At 33.8% G+C, this 15757-nt stretch overlaps 2 protein-coding genes and 3 non-coding genes across 7 annotated transcripts; all 5 read right to left on the bottom strand.

The window, feature by feature from the left end:
• Positions 1-3887: 3887 nt before the first annotated feature.
• On the bottom strand, positions 3888-3975 carry LOC120214287. The gene has a single exon (XR_005524848.1). It is a non-coding gene; the product is annotated as a small nucleolar RNA snoR114 (small nucleolar RNA).
• A 1440-nt stretch (positions 3976-5415) lies between these two features.
• LOC120214281 lies at positions 5416-5504 on the bottom strand. The gene has a single exon (XR_005524846.1). It is a non-coding gene; the product is annotated as a small nucleolar RNA snoR114 (small nucleolar RNA).
• A 5-nt stretch (positions 5505-5509) lies between these two features.
• On the bottom strand, positions 5510-5580 carry TRNAG-GCC. The gene has a single exon. It is a non-coding gene; the product is annotated as a tRNA-Gly (tRNA).
• Positions 5581-7695: 2115 nt separating this feature from the next.
• LOC120214220 lies at positions 7696-10033 on the bottom strand. Of its 2 annotated transcripts, none has more exons than XM_039212181.1 (5): positions 9691-10033; positions 9090-9234; positions 8702-8931; positions 8159-8332; positions 7696-8013 (listed from the first exon to the last, which is right to left on the bottom strand). In XM_039212181.1, the coding sequence occupies exons 1-5, from the start codon at positions 9862-9864 to the stop codon at positions 7927-7929; spliced, it is 810 nt and encodes a 269-aa protein (XP_039068112.1). In that variant the 5' UTR covers positions 9865-10033; the 3' UTR covers positions 7696-7926. The 2 variants fall into 2 exon arrangements, with proteins under 2 accessions (XP_039068112.1, XP_039068102.1); XM_039212171.1 differs by having other exon boundaries at positions 7927-8013; positions 8702-8926; positions 9085-9234.
• A 1909-nt stretch (positions 10034-11942) lies between these two features.
• LOC120214206 (E3 ubiquitin-protein ligase KEG-like) lies at positions 11943-15086 on the bottom strand. Of its 2 annotated transcripts, none has more exons than XM_039212158.1 (5): positions 15001-15086; positions 14118-14487; positions 13782-13873; positions 13213-13686; positions 11943-13006 (listed from the first exon to the last, which is right to left on the bottom strand). In XM_039212158.1, exons 2-5 carry the CDS (start codon positions 14481-14483, stop codon positions 12097-12099), a joined length of 1842 nt encoding a protein of 613 aa, XP_039068089.1. In that variant the 5' UTR covers positions 14484-14487; positions 15001-15086; the 3' UTR covers positions 11943-12096. The 2 variants fall into 2 exon arrangements, with proteins under 2 accessions (XP_039068089.1, XP_039068094.1); XM_039212163.1 differs by lacking the exon at positions 15001-15086 and adding an exon at positions 14904-14994.
• Positions 15087-15757: the final 671 nt, after the last annotated feature.

Here is a 15757-nt window from a genome sequence, read left to right as displayed (position 1 = left end):
AAAATTTAAAAGTTAGTCCTCTAATCATTGAATTTTATGAAAATTAAAGAATTGGTCTATTTTTTAAAAAGTACATGAATTTGAACCGTTGATTTTATTATAAATTATTGAACTATTGATATTTGATTAATTGTGTACATATAAATTGATTATTTTTAGATTTCGAAATTAACAATTTAAAATCAAAGTTTAAAAATGCTATTCAATTGGATTAATAGATAGTATGCGGAGTAATGTAAAAATATTAAAATAGTAGGACTAACTTTTCAATTTTAATATAGTATAATGGAAATTTTTTATAAAGTGATAAAATACTATAAATATTTATATTAATATTTTTATAATTAAATTTAAATATTTATTACTTTTCATTATTTAATTTGAATTTAAATTTAACAAAATCAAATTTAAATTTTAAAAAACTCTTATCCAAGACCTAACTCATATGGATTGAACCTCTCATTTTTTTTCTCAATATTTGTTTTTTTTATATAGTTATAAATATTTTATTGATTAATATGGATCAAGTATTAAAAAGGTTTATTCTGGTATGATTTTTCCAGCTCTATTTTTTCAATTATAATGTCAAAATTTGAGTCTCTGACTTAAATTATTTAAGACACTTAACGCTTTATATTATTATACCGACTAATAATTAGTTTGTATAATTTCTTATTATTTTATTATGAGACCCCATTGGCATTAAAGTTGGTAGGTGAGATATGTTGATTTTTTGAATACTATAAAATCTCGGGACATAAATATTATAAAAATAAAATAATGATTAAGAATGTGAAATTAATAAAGTAATTGGTAAAAGAAACAACGACGGCCACGAAAGCGCCACGTGGAAGCTTGTTGTTGGGTTTGCATCTTTTCTGTTTCATCAGTGTCCGTGCATTCCCCTTGTGCTTCGACAGTTGGAAGATGATGCCTGATTTGGCCATGCAATTATTTAAGCAAGAATAGTACACATTTGACAGATTAGGGTTAAAATTAAATCTAACTCAAACGAATAAGATTAATTTTAATTCTTATATAATGTATTTTAACATATTATCTATATTTATTTGTGCTAGCTTGATGAATAAACCGAAACCAAATCGCTCATCCAATATTTTTTTATTTATTTACAGCTCTTTTAAGGATTCAATCACACTAATATAAAATAATTTATTAAAAAAATCGACGTGCATGGTTGATGTCAACATAATATGATACATCACAGTTAGATTTTTAAAACATTAGTAATATAAAAATATGTAAAACTAATTTAATTTCCTATAATGTAAGATTAAAAAATAATTTTATAATGATGTTTTTATTTTTATGTAATGTTTAAATAAAATATCTCAAAATTACTACTTAAACAACAAACAAAATATTGATGAAGTTGTACATAAACCATTAGTTAAATAAATTTTATCAAAATATTCTAGATAAATTACATCGGAGGTCCCCAAGCAATGCACAAATGATCTTTTCTATATTGTATATTGAACTTTTAAGAGTTATAAAATAATTATTAAACTTCTATAAAATACCATTGTGACGTTATAAAATAGTTATTAAATTTATTGAACTATTACAAAAAGATCATTATTTTTTATCAAATTATTACAAAATGATTATTAAATTTATTAAAATATTATAAAACGATAATTAAATTTACCAAACTCTATAATTATAAAAATATCATGATGATCATTTTGTAACGATTCGATAAGCTTAATGACTATTTAATAACTTTTAAAAATCTAGTGACCAAAAAATTATTTGAGCATAGGTTAGGGACCTTTATTGTACTTTATCCACAAACTTTTACATAAAGACATAGTCTGGTATTTATTTATTAATCTTAATTGTCTAATGATGATGGCAGTCTTGACCTTGAAAAAGTGATTGGGTACCATTTTTGTCCCCGCTTTCATTGGTAATTATTGCTTCATTTAATCATTTTAATTATGGAATTAAATTTGTCATTATCTTATATTATAATTTCGATATTTCCAATATTTCATTAGTTTTGAACGATAGAGAATATTTCCTAAAATATATTATTAATCCAAATGACAAACATAACCTCACCTTTTATTTTTCACATATATTTCTTGACAAATTAAGAAAATCATTTTTTTTTTCAAAATATATATATTGGTAGATAAATCTATCCAATAATATCCCATAATTGTAAGCTAGGTGCAACTGTCTTGTATGAATACGTGCATTCCCTTTAAGAAAACATTTATTATTTTAAAAAATTATTACATCATACATTTGAATCTCTGTTCGGACTATAAATTAATCTTAAGTTTCAAAACATTCTCTATCGAATTTTCAAATTATTAATATCATTTTAATCAAGTATTATTATTAGTCTAGTAATATGTTGAAACATTAAATGTTAGTTCGAATCGAACATGGAGTATATGAACATCTTTGGATCATTTTTAACACATGTGAATATGTTGCATCGACAATTTACATCGAACATGTGAAAAATAAGTTGTGTCATTAAAGTTTAATAAGGACGCCATTTTTATTAACATGTTATGTCTATGTTATCTACGTGATAGATAAATAATATTAAATATATGATTCATATATTTTAAATATATTTGCAAGAGATTTAAACTGACATTCAACGCATTAACTAATCATTTAGACTGACAAAAGAACCAGATTGAAACAATTTTAATAGTTTGAGAATTTAAAATACTTCGAGATTTGGGACCATTTTAGAATTTGAATAATAGTTTGGGGACATCTAAAAATATTAATTATACTAAAAGTGATGAATTATTATATGATACACCAATTAAAGATGATAAAAACATACATATTCATGGATGTCAATTATATCTATGATCATTCGATACTATTCGATGTCACAAATATCAGGATTCGAAACTCTGACATTACTTAAGGAATCTAGTGTCTCATCCTACAAGGTCAACCGGTTGTTGGTGACTAAATCTTTCTTATAGTTAATGAAATCAAAAATTAAAATAAACAAAAATTAAAAATAAAATTATATACGAAACAAATATTTAGGGGAGTTCGTATACCCAAAAAAATGTGTACGGGTGTTGTTACTTGTCATAGGAAGTAACGCCGAAAAAGTGCAAGATCATGAGTTTGAAGGTGAATATATATATCTTAATCATCACAAATCACACATGTGGGGCGACCTCGTGATTCATGCATATAGGTTCATAAATGAATCGAATGGACACGAACGATGATATATTAATGTTTCTTCGGTTAACTTTAGTCGAATAAACGCACGAACATAAATAATTAAATAAACACATTTTTTTGTTCGTGTTCGTTCGTTAAAACGATAAACGAACACAAACGAATTAATATAAACGAACACATGCGAATAAATTTAAACGAACATAAGCGAACGGATTTAAACGAAAGGAAAAATGAGTTGTTGAGTGGAAAATACATATGCGAATAAATTTAAACAAACGAACGAATTACCGAACGTTCACGAACGAATTATTTACTTGTGTTCGTTCATTTAATTAAATGAATATAAAATATTGTTTACGTTCTTTCGTTTAATAAATAAACGAACATAAAAAAAATTCGCCAAGCGGTTCACAAAGGGTTCGTTTATAATTGTATGACGTATATGTTAAAAATTTCCCCACAAAAATAATGTTTTGTATCGTACTCATTTATCGTTTTTTTTAAAGTTCTTGTATTAGACCGTATCTATCGATGCTCCATAAGTACTGGTACAAGTCAAAATGATAAACCAATCAGTCTACGTTGCAGGCTTCATGTTTTCTTATCCCACGAATACCAGGGCAAGTTTTAGGTCCCTTGTCATATTATCTATAACGTCAAGAAAATGACAGAAACACAAAAAATTAAGGCTCAGAAGCGCTGAGGCGTCGTCTAGGAATCAGACGATTGAGAAGAACCCTAACCTTCAATGTAACGCAACTATCGTCACAGCCTCAAGGATGCACCAGCCGCGAATCAAACCGGGGTTTGTACCGTGGTAGGGTACTATTCTACCACTAGACCACTGGTGTTTGTTGTTTGAAAAGAACAAAGCAAATAATATATTCTTGTTTATTAAAAGAGATGGAAGTAAAAGGAAGGGAATCTAAGAACATACCAGTCATGGCATAAACCACATTTGCATACCCAAAGATGGAGTTTTCGGTTTTCCAAATAGTAAGAACCATATGACTTGATGACTTATAATTTATGTTGGTCATTAAGTGTCTCTTGTATGATTATATTTTTTGAGTTATCTTTATATTCATGTGACAACACGAGAGTCAAACATAAATATTTTAAGAAAAATGAAGAGTTCAAGTAACAAAATTATGATACTAGATTATGAATTTAAGCAATATATATATAGTCAACTTTGATCAAAGATTTCATTAAAGAAAAGAATCATTACAACAGAGCTTGAAGCTCCCTTGGATGGCTTGAAACACATCCCGCTAGAGATGCCTCAACTAAAGTTCGTTTTGCAATCTAGTTAGGGCTTTGTTACCTTCTTTCTCCTGGTTTACTTTAGCTGAGGCATGCCTTGCAATAAGCCATAAACAGCATCATTTCATACATGGATTTGTGAGGGCTGAGACACTGGCCTTCCGTGGTTCCCAGCAGCTCCATGCATGATGCATAAGGCTTAGTCTTCAGAAGTCTCTGAAATTGGGAACAGCTTTCCACATTGCTTGTGCTGCCAGCCAAAAGAACAGGACATGTTCAAGTGTTTCATTTTTTCTGTCTCCACAGCTCATGCAACATGCAGTCAAGCTTCTTGTCGTCGCAATAATTCATCTTTTGTTGCAATGGCATCATGCAAGCCTCGTCATACAAAGTGTTTGACATTCGGTACAGGTTTTAGTTGTCAAATACTTGCCCATTCGGCTTCATTTCATGCAGTTGATCCATGGTAGTATTGCCATTATGAGAAAAGTGGCAAACCGAAACATCGTCAATGGATGGAGGGTCAATAGATATAATCTACATAGCATCATCAGCTTTCCCTCCCGAGAATTTCCATGTTCCATGCCCTCTCTGGTTCATCAATAAGGTATTCACTGTGAGAATGTCCTGTTGTGAAGGAGTAGGGGAGCTAATCATGAAGCCGGGTAAAGCAGGTACCCGTTTGATCGAGTTCCCTTGTTGAGAAGTACTGGTCAATCTTTTAAGCTATTCCATGCCCGAGAGAGATGGGCTAGATGTGGCATTAAAAGAAGACGTGAAGACACTTTGGTCATTGTGTTCAAAGGACACTTTTTGGTTCAGGAATTTGACCGAACAATTTGAGTGCATGGTCCATTTCATCATATCTGACCTTTAAACGAAAGGAAATAACTCTGTTATGGAAGGTGGGCGTTTGGTTCGGTAGTGGATTTGATGGAAAAAATATTGAAGCTCTGAAACGCTATCTTTTCGTCTGAAAATCAGATGATTGTAAGGAACCCTATATATTCACTTGAGCGCTGCAATCATCATTGCTCCAGTATGCACCAGCCGGGAATCGAACCCGGGTCTGTACCGTGGCAGGGTACTATTCTACCACTAGACCACTGGTGCCTGTTGATATCTGGGGGAAAATAACTAACTTTTATTAAAATAAAACGGTCCAATTTTTTTCTATAAATTTGTCTTTCATATATCCAAAAGAGTCACAGCAAAAGCTGCTACAAACAGAGGAACTATCACAAACATCCAAAGGAAAACAACGTACGCTCACTCAGAGATACGGGAAGTTCTACAGTCTCTAGCTATACATCTGCCAAAACATTTGGCTATGTATTTTTCTCGAAAAATCATCGGTGATCGGTATATTTATTGATCTAATATCGGTCATATTATATTTTTTGATTTAACACCCGTAGCAGTAAAGCGTTCTCCTGTCTCGCGCTATATGTTGATTTGGTGTCACGTGGGGTATAGCGCGCCCCCTTTACCGCGCTATACGCTGACATGGGTTACACGTGTGTATAACGCGCCCCCTGATCCGTGCTATATGTCATGTAGGAGTATGACGCGGATCAGAGGCCGCGCTATACCTGGTTATCTGACACGTGAGGTATAGCGCGGTACAGGAGGCAATATTGTATCTGCAAAAAAAATAATTGAAACAAACCTGATTAAATAAATTATATATGAACGAAAATATAACACAATAAATTTTTTACACATCAACGTAAATAATTTAAATAATATAATATTATATTATTACTTGCACTGCAAAACTATTTTGACGTATGCTTCTGTTTTTCAATTTTACAAAATAAAAATTAATTGAAGATAATTAGTATAATATTTTTTCAAATAATGATAATAAACAATAAGTATAATTAAAAAATTATAACAAAATTACCTTATAACGAAAAATCGCACGAACTTCTAAATCAAATATGAGAAGATTGCCTTAATTATTACTCGTTGACGGAATTGTTGTATTAATTTATAAGTTGAGAGGAGAGATGTGAGGAGACGTGAGAAACTTAACCGGCGGAGGAGTGTATTTATAACCATTATGTTAAATATAATTCCCCTACGTGGCGTATAGTACGGCCCCTGATCCGCGCTATACCCCTACGTGGCGCGGATCAGGGGGCGCGCTATACACACGTGTAACCCATGTCAACGTATAGCGCGGTACAGGGGGCGCGCTATACCCCATGTGGCGCCAAATCAGCATATAACGCGGGACAAGGGGCGCGCTTTACTACTATGGATGTTAGATCGAGAAATATAATCTGACCGGTGTTAGATCAGTAAATATAACAATCACCGGTGATTTTTCGAGACAAACACCCTAACATTGTCACAAATAGAATAAAAAATGGTTCAAGATTAGATACCAAACTATAATCAATTCTTTAATGTGATAAAAATAATTTTTAATTTTATATACAAACTTTTTTTACCGTTAATTGATATGTCTATTTCTGTGATATATGTAACATGGGGTTAAATCGCTTTTATGTATTTTAACTATAATCAACTCTTTAGTGTAATATATATATAGATAAGATCTTATTACACAATGTAAAACTTTTTTAATTTTACATAGATTTAAGACCGTTGGATAAATGAGAATAAATGATTAATTTTAAGAGTAGAAAATGATAATATATATATATATATATTCAGTTTTATGTATAGCTTTTTCGTCGTAAGCGATTTATTAAATTTTATGATAGAATTTAAGGAAAATTTATTAAATCAGTCAAAAATTAATGTGGTATAGTCTGAAAGAAATTCTTCATTTATTTAAAATAATTTTGGTGAATTCAATGACGACGACAGCGTCAAGCTTGCACTCAATCGAGCTCCTAAAAACTTTTGCCTTGAAAATCCTTAAGAACCTCAAAGAGAACCCAGACGGCGAAGTCAATGACGACGACAGCCTTTTGCAACTCCTGAAAACCATCGTGCTTCAAAATGGAACTTAAAAGCTTCGTGCTTGGTCGTAAAAAAGAAATCGATTTGTTAAAAGAGAAAATTCAGTTGCTTTATCGTAATGCATCAATCCAGTGATGTTCGTTACAGGGGCTATATTGGAGGTGTTTTCGATGGATAAAAGAGGGAACGAGCACGAAATGATTTAGGGTGAGCTTGACGCCAGTGGTGGTTGATACCATAGAAATCAATCTGTCGAACCCGAACGCGAAACAATCAAAAGTGGTCTCAGTATATAACATGAAAACTCAATTGATTCACTATGAGATATAAAACTAAAAGTACTCCAACAAACTGAGGAGGTTCTAAACCAACACACCTTATTACCAAGCACCATGACTCTTTAGAAAGTGTATCAGCAAAAGCAAACTGATTAAGAAGCATCATTGTGCTAAAATATATGCTGAAACTTACAAAAGCTTAAAACATTTCATCCCTACTACGCACGCTCCATCTTTTATACCTTTAGAAGATATCTGGGTTGAAATGCCCAGGGATCGAGTTGCTAGGGTGTGCTTGTTTCAAATGCATTATCAATGCGTAGTTATTTACCTGTCCAGTAATACAAACAAAATACGAAGATGAGTTTGATAAAAGTGACACAATATCAACTTGTTTCAGTTATGTTTTCGGTTATATGTAATAGGCAAAAAAATTATTGACTAAATGAAGAATTTTGAGAGATTTCGATTCCGACCTCTAAAGTCCGAAGCTGCTCCTGATACTGAGAAACCAATTGCTTCAAATGTTGCAGCTCTTGGTTTTTATCTTGATACTCCTTTTGTCGTTCGTGTTGGATAGCCACAGCACGTTTGAGGACTGTATTTTCTTGAACCAATGCTTCAATCTGTTCCTTTAACATGGTATTTTCCTGATAATAAAAAACACACAAGAGTGAAAAAGGTCATCCTTTAACAGCTTCAAAGCCCATGTCTGATTTCATGAATATGTGAAAAATTGAACTCATGTGAGCTTTTGACACAGGTATGTAACTGATATTAGCAAGTTCAATTCAACAAAAATTGATATAAAGGCAGGCTGATCCTAGCTTCACAAACAGACACATTTCATTGCAGATCATATTGATTCCTATTAAGCTAAAGCATGTTCATGTCAACAACTAACTTGAGTGTCGATATAGCATTTTGACTAAAACTTGCTTCATATGTTTTGCAGGACTTCTGCCGAGTCCAGAAAAAGCATGATAGGTAGAGATGCAAAGATGGCTAAGAGATAACACCTTGTGAAAACTTTGTGCTGTCTCTTCAGCAGCACGTTTACTAATGGAATTCTCCAAAACCGCCAGCAGTCTCGAGGCACGGGCTTTGGCATCATCCATACTTGTAGCACTCATCATCTCCCTCACAAACAAGTCCACCCATGCAGCACCATCAACAGGCAGATTTTCAGAGGCTGGTGGATTCTGAACGGTCACAGCAGCAGCTGCTTCTCCATCATTAATTGAAATACCTGCAATTTCAAGGCAGATGTGAGATTCCCTTACAAGGTGAAAACTGCTCGGCCCAAAGTAGATGGCATATCACAGCACAAGAATTTGACATAGAATACTTAATGTTCAGGTAGCAGGCTTCAATGAAGCTACACGATTTCAAGAGTTAGGCATATACCCTGCTCAGCAGTTGTGCCCGGTTCCTCAACAGGACACTGGGTCTTTTCCCCTCTAGCCTCTGGCGCTCCTAAGCAAAGTTCCTGCAGCCTCTTGACAGCAGAGTCTATATCGTTTCCACATTCGAGTAGCGCTTTCTCCAGAAGCTGAAAGGAATGATTGCTAATTATTAACACAAGAGCTAAATCTTTTAAACCACTAAAAGAAATAATCCCATATACAATTTTTTTGTATGGTCACACAACTGATGAAGAAAACCCTCAACAAAGAATTGATTGAAGATAATCAGACAAGTAATCAACTATAAGATCCAGTTTAATCCGAAACTTGCAAAAATAAGACCGGAATACAGTTGCAACCTTTCATGGATTATATCTACACAGTTACAATTGTTAAGACTTTTACCACAAAATCAAATGAAGCAAATTACCTTCTTTTCCATGTATCCATGTTTAGAATTCAATCTTTCATCCAACAAACAATTACACCTGTCTCATAAATCTTTTGAAATATATTTTTTCATACGATAACAAATCAAATTTTTTATTATGCATCTAAATTGACGATTATAAATACAAGATAAAACAAAACGGGCGAAATACCTCGAGGTCCATGTGAGGGAAGAGAGCTTGGAGGTGATTGAGGGCAGATAGCGGGCGAACAGAAGAAGGAGATGACGGCGAGCAGCGCCGGATCTTCTTAGAGGAAGAAGCCGGTGGCGATGATGGGATATCCTCGAAGAACGATCTCTTGCTGCCGCACACTGCCGCAGACATCCTTTGCTAAATCAAATAAAAGAAGCTCACTATCGGCCTCAATCCCCCCTCTCTCTTTACTTTCTACTTTAATTAAGAAAACAAAGGGGAAAATCGAGTTTTTAGGACTGAAATTTTCTGTTTGGTTGACGAGAAAAATGATGAATTCTAATTTCAGGCTTAGGGTTTTGATGATACGTGTTTCCAATTTTTAATTTTTTATAGAGGCGGTGGACTCGTCGAGAAGAAAGCGAAATGCTTTAAAACGGCCACGTATTGTGTGTTTCATTTTTGAGTTCTTTTTTGAAAATGGGATGCTTGGCGCGTGGGGTAAGATTTTCAGGGCTGCGAAGTTGGCGAAGATTTTTATAACGTTAACGCGATCTAAGGTAATAATAGGTCTAATTCTGATTTTAGTCTCTTTACGTTTACTATATATGATATTTATTTCTATTTTAGTTCTATATTATTTAAATTTTATAAAATATTACAATATTTTCTTTAAATAGAAGCAACTCCTCTTATTAAAAAGAAAACATCCAAAATTATAATAAGAGTTCACATTTATAATTGTAAACTAAATATATAATTTGAATATATTCCTAACTATCCACTCTAAATTATAAGGGGACATACATGAAATAAAAAACCAATAAAAAATTTCAAGAAAAAACAAATATAAATAAATTTGACTGTATCAATAAACGAACTGCATGAGAGAATTAAGCTATTAAAAGACTATCGAGAATTACAAATCAAAGTCAAACTTTGTGAGAAAATTTACATGATTATAAAATCACAATCTAAATTCAATCTGAGAGTCCATAATAGAGAAGATAAATTAAATTACAAATAAACGTCATTAGTTGTAACATCGTCAAATCTAACTCTGAAAAGCATAAAATATATAATAGCTAAAGAAAACAAAAAAAATATCATAAAAACAAAGGAAAACATACTATATAAACGTGCCATAAAAATAAAATTATTTTTATTAAAAAAGTAAATAATAAAAAGCCAACGATCAACAACCAAGTTGATTTGATACATAAAAAACATTTGGGAGGGGAGGTGTTTGTGGTTTAGAGAGCGGCTAAAATTTTTATCATTACATCACGAGCTTACATTACAATTAGGCCTGTAAATAAACTGAATGTTCAGGGAACCGTTCATGAACCGTGCGGTGAGAAGTTTGTTTATGTGCGTTTATTTATTAAATGAACGAACATGAACAAGATTTTGCGTTCGTTTAATTAAATGAACGAACATGAACAAAGGGCTCGTTCGTTCATTTACGTTCGTGAACGTTCGATTATATGTTCGTTCGTTTATGTTCATTTATGTTCGTTTATTTATGTTTGAACAGAGGGCAAGTTGAATATGTTACGAAGATTATTGAAGTTGTTTGGATTTCAAGAAGATTGTTTTGTTGAACAAATTAACTTTAAGACTCTATTATGTTCATATAGCCTATTTATGATTTATGTATGTTTTTGTCGTATTCGAACAAATTAACTCTAAAGTTGCAGGTTATTTTAATGAATTTTAAGTTGTTATTCTTGTTGTTTACTTTTTTTTACATTCGTTTGTTATGTTCGAATAAGTTTTTTTTGTTTGTGTTGTTTGTTTATGTTCTTTATTATGTTCGTTTATGTTTGTTCGTTCGTGTTCGTTTATTTATTAAATGAACAAGCTATATTCCTTAATGAACGAACATGAACAAAAAAAATTTTGTTCGTTTATGTTCGTGTTCGATTATGTTCGTTTATTTATTAAATGAACGAACATAAACATACCCCGTTCGTGTTCGTTCGGTTCGTTTACAATCCTAATTACAATATTAAGAGGCCAATCGAAATGTCTAACATATAAGAGTTAATTCCACAATAGGTTCCTAAACTGTAACACTTACTCTACATTGATCCATAAACGTTAGAACATTCTAAATCACTCACCAAACTATGACCTTATTTGAAATTAATCCCTAAATTTTAAAACATTCTATACCAATCCTATGGAATGATCCTTCTAACTCTACTGAAGCACAAATGGTTAAAGCGAAGGATAACTGCTAAGAAAAGAAAGCTTAGAGCAGAATCGGCCATGGATAATGCTTATATAATAAGAAGCAACAAATATCAACCAAAGATATTCAGACTTCAGTACATAAATATTTACGCCTTTGTCTGCTACTTATTCACAACCTTATTTACGCTTTCCTTTCTTCACCTTAGTGCAAAGCTGTGTTCTAATTTACTTGGTGGAACCACCATCTTTAAATATCATCCTCCTCCAACCCGGATTCCAGCTGGTACCGTCCTTGTTTTTTGGCCGGTTTTTCTTCAGTCTTGCGTTTATACTGCGCCCCACCGATATGGTGAGTTTCATGGCTGTTAATAAACTAAAGGCAATTGCTAGTGGCCTAACAGCCCAATGGAAATCCTCGAGATGTTGGTATTTCTCGACTATGCTGGGACAAGTATCGAAAGACACTGGTTCAACTTCGGCAGGGTCGGCCAAAAACTTGTTGGGTTCATTTCCAAAAACAAATATACCTGGAAACTCTACAACAAGGCACCCGTTTGGAAGTATTTCTGAGATTCTTCCGCTGGACCATGCTCCTCTCTTCCGTGGCCATTCGAACCTGGGAGAAAGCACGGTTGCCTTAAGCCTCACAAACTGACCGATGTAATATGGTTTAGCCATTTGAAGCTGATGAGATTTGCCTGTCCAGAGTTTCTCCAATCCTATGAATCCCACTGCCACGGTCCCGTCACGCCGCACCAAATGTAGAATTCCCACGGGAGAATGAGTGTCGGTTTCTTGTTTCAAGTGCACCCAATCGCCCGCTGCCAACCCAGATGTTACCCTCTCAAGTGTCGACTCCTGAACTCGGAGAGCATTATGCATTCCGGGAACTTTCACCAGAACGAAGGTATTCTTATCAGCGTCACCATCTACACCAACAACAGTTCCTTCCCGAACATCCACGGTTTGAGGTCTGCGGGAATTCAAAGGGGTTCTTGACCGAACTGTATCGCCCACTTGAAGACGATCCTTTGAGAGATACCAAGTGGTGTAACCGCTAATAATTGATTTTTCTTTTAACGGTCGGCTTCCACTGCCAATCCATCCCCCATCACCATGAATAGTGTTTAGTGAGCTGCAAGTACAGTCAAACTATCATTGATCCAATCAAACACAAACACAGTAAAACTACAGAAAGACAATCGGGTCGGTACTAAACAGGGAATGCATGGAAACCATTTAACAAACACAAACACCTACCTCTCTAAAGAGAAAGCAACATGTATCTAATGCAATGAAGTATAAGAAGCCAATAGTAGAAAGAAAGGCAAAAGCAAACACCTTTCGAAGGCAAGTAAAATGTCTGAAACTAACGGTCTATTTCTGAGATCGTACTCAAAGCAACCATTAATAACATTCTCAACTGCTGGAGGCAAGCCACTTGGTATCTGTAGTTTTTCTTTCTTAATCACAACCGAACGATAAATTTCTTCAATTGATTTCTCAAACCATGGCTGAACACCAGTCAACATCTCCACTATGCTACACCCGAATCCCCAAACATCGGTCTCCAAGGATAAAGGACCTCTCACTTCAGGGTCCCACTGTTCTGGAGCCATGTAGTTAGGAGTTCCAAGCCTAAGAGAAATATCAGAGTCGGACAACGGAACCCCAAGAAGTAGATAAGTGATTCCGAAATCCCCAAGAACTAGTTGATCACGATCACTTATAAGGAAATTGGAAGGCTTCAGGTTGAGAACTAACAACCCTATTGAGTGCAACTGCATGAGCCCTCTTGCTAACTGGATCCCATACCTGTAAATATCAGCGAGTTTTTCAAAAGATTTCCTACGAATCAACTAAAAGCACTTCATGCTTCACAAAGAAGAAAACATATAACAACTTATCACCTTAACGTATCAGGCAATGAGAGCTTGCCCCCTTTTGACTGAGCCATTTGATCACCCAAAGATCCTTCGTAAAACCTCATAGCAATGCAAATCTGTAAAATGCGTGAAAACAAATCTATCTTGTGATCAAATGCTATCCATTTAGATGGAACTTTCAATTTACCGGCAGAAAGGAAAATCCAAGTGGAACCCTTGACTAAAAAATTAACACCTATAAACTCTCAAGAACTGTGTCATGAGGGTACCAAAGACATAGGACATCCATGTCGAGTTCGAATATATATATATATATAGAATAAGTAGAAAAAGACATTGAAATGTAAGGCAAGGAGTCACCTTTTCATTTAGAACAGAGACACCATGCAACCAGCAAACACCAGGGAGCTCTCTACACTTCAAGAACAACTTTTCAAAATTATCAATGAACTTTTGCATATGCTCTTTCTTCAATGGATGTAACATCTTAACAGCAACTTCATGATACTCTTGAAAATCAAAACCGGACTGATGATTAGTAGCCAGCCAAACATCACCGAAAGGGCCTCGACCGATCCTATGCTTAAGTTTCAGCGATGAAGGGTTGATCCATGGTGATGTCTGAGTTGGTGTAGCCGCAACAGTCCTAAGTTGATCAGGGTCTCCTTCAAAAAGCTCATACTCAAATGAAGGGACCTGCTGGGGTGCTTTAATCTGCTGAGGCATTCTCCTACAGAGATAGTATAACAAAAATTAAAAACAAAGAATAGTTTAAATATTAATCATAATTATACCAAATAACCTAATAGCATACATTTTAGGGGCTTAAACCTATTTCACCAAATTTGATACCCCAGATCAATTTGATTACTCATGCTATCACTATAATTAACAATCAATGAATCAATTTGTAGGAAAGAAAATCAACAATATCATCTTTTACTTTAATAATCTCCTTATTTGAACTCCCAAAAGGATACGAATTCAATAAATTAAGCATATAAAATGTATGTTTGTGTGTGTATAAACCCTCAAATTCCAGTTTTTAATGTCAAAGTGAATGAAACATATTACCACAAAGATAATATTTTATAAAAAAAAACCTTTTTTTTGTAAATGACCCATTGCGAAAATTAAGTTCTTTACCTGATTTCGATCTTCCTGGAAACAAACAGTTTTAAAATGGAAAGATACAGGCAACTTTTCCTACAGTTTCTCGAGAAACAAACAAGGGAAAACAAACCTCGCCGGTCAACAGCAAGAAATGAAAGATAAAGGGCTTTTCAGGCTCCCCAAAGCAAACTAGAAAAGCTGAAAAGATAAAACAATAATAAAAGATTATAAAGAGTGAAATAGAAGCTTTTGCAACTTGAGAAATTTGATTTTTAGTTGAAGTGAAAGAAGAGAAGAGTTTTGGTTACTCTGTCACTGCCGGAAACACGGAATATTGGGTGCTGCATGATTCATCTGCTTGCCACGTCATTTGGATATCTGGAGGGTGAGCCTCCTTGCGCCACGTGTGCCATTGTTCCTCCGGTGAAAGATACGTGGAGGTAAAGGTAACACTTCATTTTCCATATTTTTGTTTTTGGTTTAATTTTTATCTTCTTCGTTGCCCAAATTTCTGGGCTTTTTTTTCTTTTGAAAAAGATGGATCAAGTTGGCTCAATTTGGCCTAACCCTTTCCTTTCTTCCTTTTTTTTATTTGTATTTGTTCTCTTAGAACAGTGTAGGAAAAAAATGATGGTTTAAATGTGTTATAGCTGTTCTCGATTAAGAAGAAATTCAATTAAATCATTAGACTTCGATTTAGAAAAATGAATACTGATCGGATCAATCGAATGTACACCCTAACATTAAATGTCGGTTTAAGAATGTTAAAAATCTATATTATTTGATACCATAGACTTAAACTAAATCCGAATCATCTTACTGAGACCTCTGTTCAAGCAATGAAAATTGATTGGATTGTCTCACTCCAAATACCTTATATCACAAGG

The sequence above is a fragment of the Hibiscus syriacus genome, unplaced genomic scaffold, assembly GCF_006381635.1.
Source record: "Hibiscus syriacus cultivar Baekdansim isolate YM2019G1 unplaced genomic scaffold, ASM638163v2 tig00000758_pilon, whole genome shotgun sequence".
Taxonomy (NCBI): Eukaryota; Viridiplantae; Streptophyta; class Magnoliopsida; order Malvales; family Malvaceae; genus Hibiscus; species Hibiscus syriacus.
The sequence above is the reverse complement of the archived record's forward strand: the minus strand, read 5'-3'. Positions and strand labels throughout refer to the sequence as shown.

What these genes read in the sequence shown, in the direction of transcription:
- LOC120214206 (XM_039212158.1), bottom strand. Translation starts at nt 14,483, where the DNA reads ATGCCTCAGCAGATTAAAGCACCCCAGCAGGTCCCTTCATTTGAGTAT. An exon ending in TCATTGCCTGATACGTTAAG is followed by an intron (nt 13,687 to 13,781) that starts GTGATAAGTTGT and finishes TGATATTTACAG; the next exon opens with GTATGGGATCCAGTTAGCAA. An exon ending in ATTTTACTTGCCTTCGAAAG is followed by an intron (nt 13,007 to 13,212) that starts GTGTTTGCTTTT and finishes CTGTACTTGCAG; the next exon opens with CTCACTAAACACTATTCATG.
- LOC120214220 (XM_039212181.1), bottom strand. Translation starts at nt 9,864, where the DNA reads ATGTCTGCGGCAGTGTGCGGCAGCAAGAGATCGTTCTTCGAGGATATC. An exon ending in TCCCTCACATGGACCTCGAG is followed by an intron (nt 9,235 to 9,690) that starts GTATTTCGCCCG and finishes CATTCCTTTCAG; the next exon opens with CTTCTGGAGAAAGCGCTACT. An exon ending in CAGCACAAAGTTTTCACAAG is followed by an intron (nt 8,333 to 8,701) that starts GTGTTATCTCTT and finishes TTTTATTATCAG; the next exon opens with GAAAATACCATGTTAAAGGA.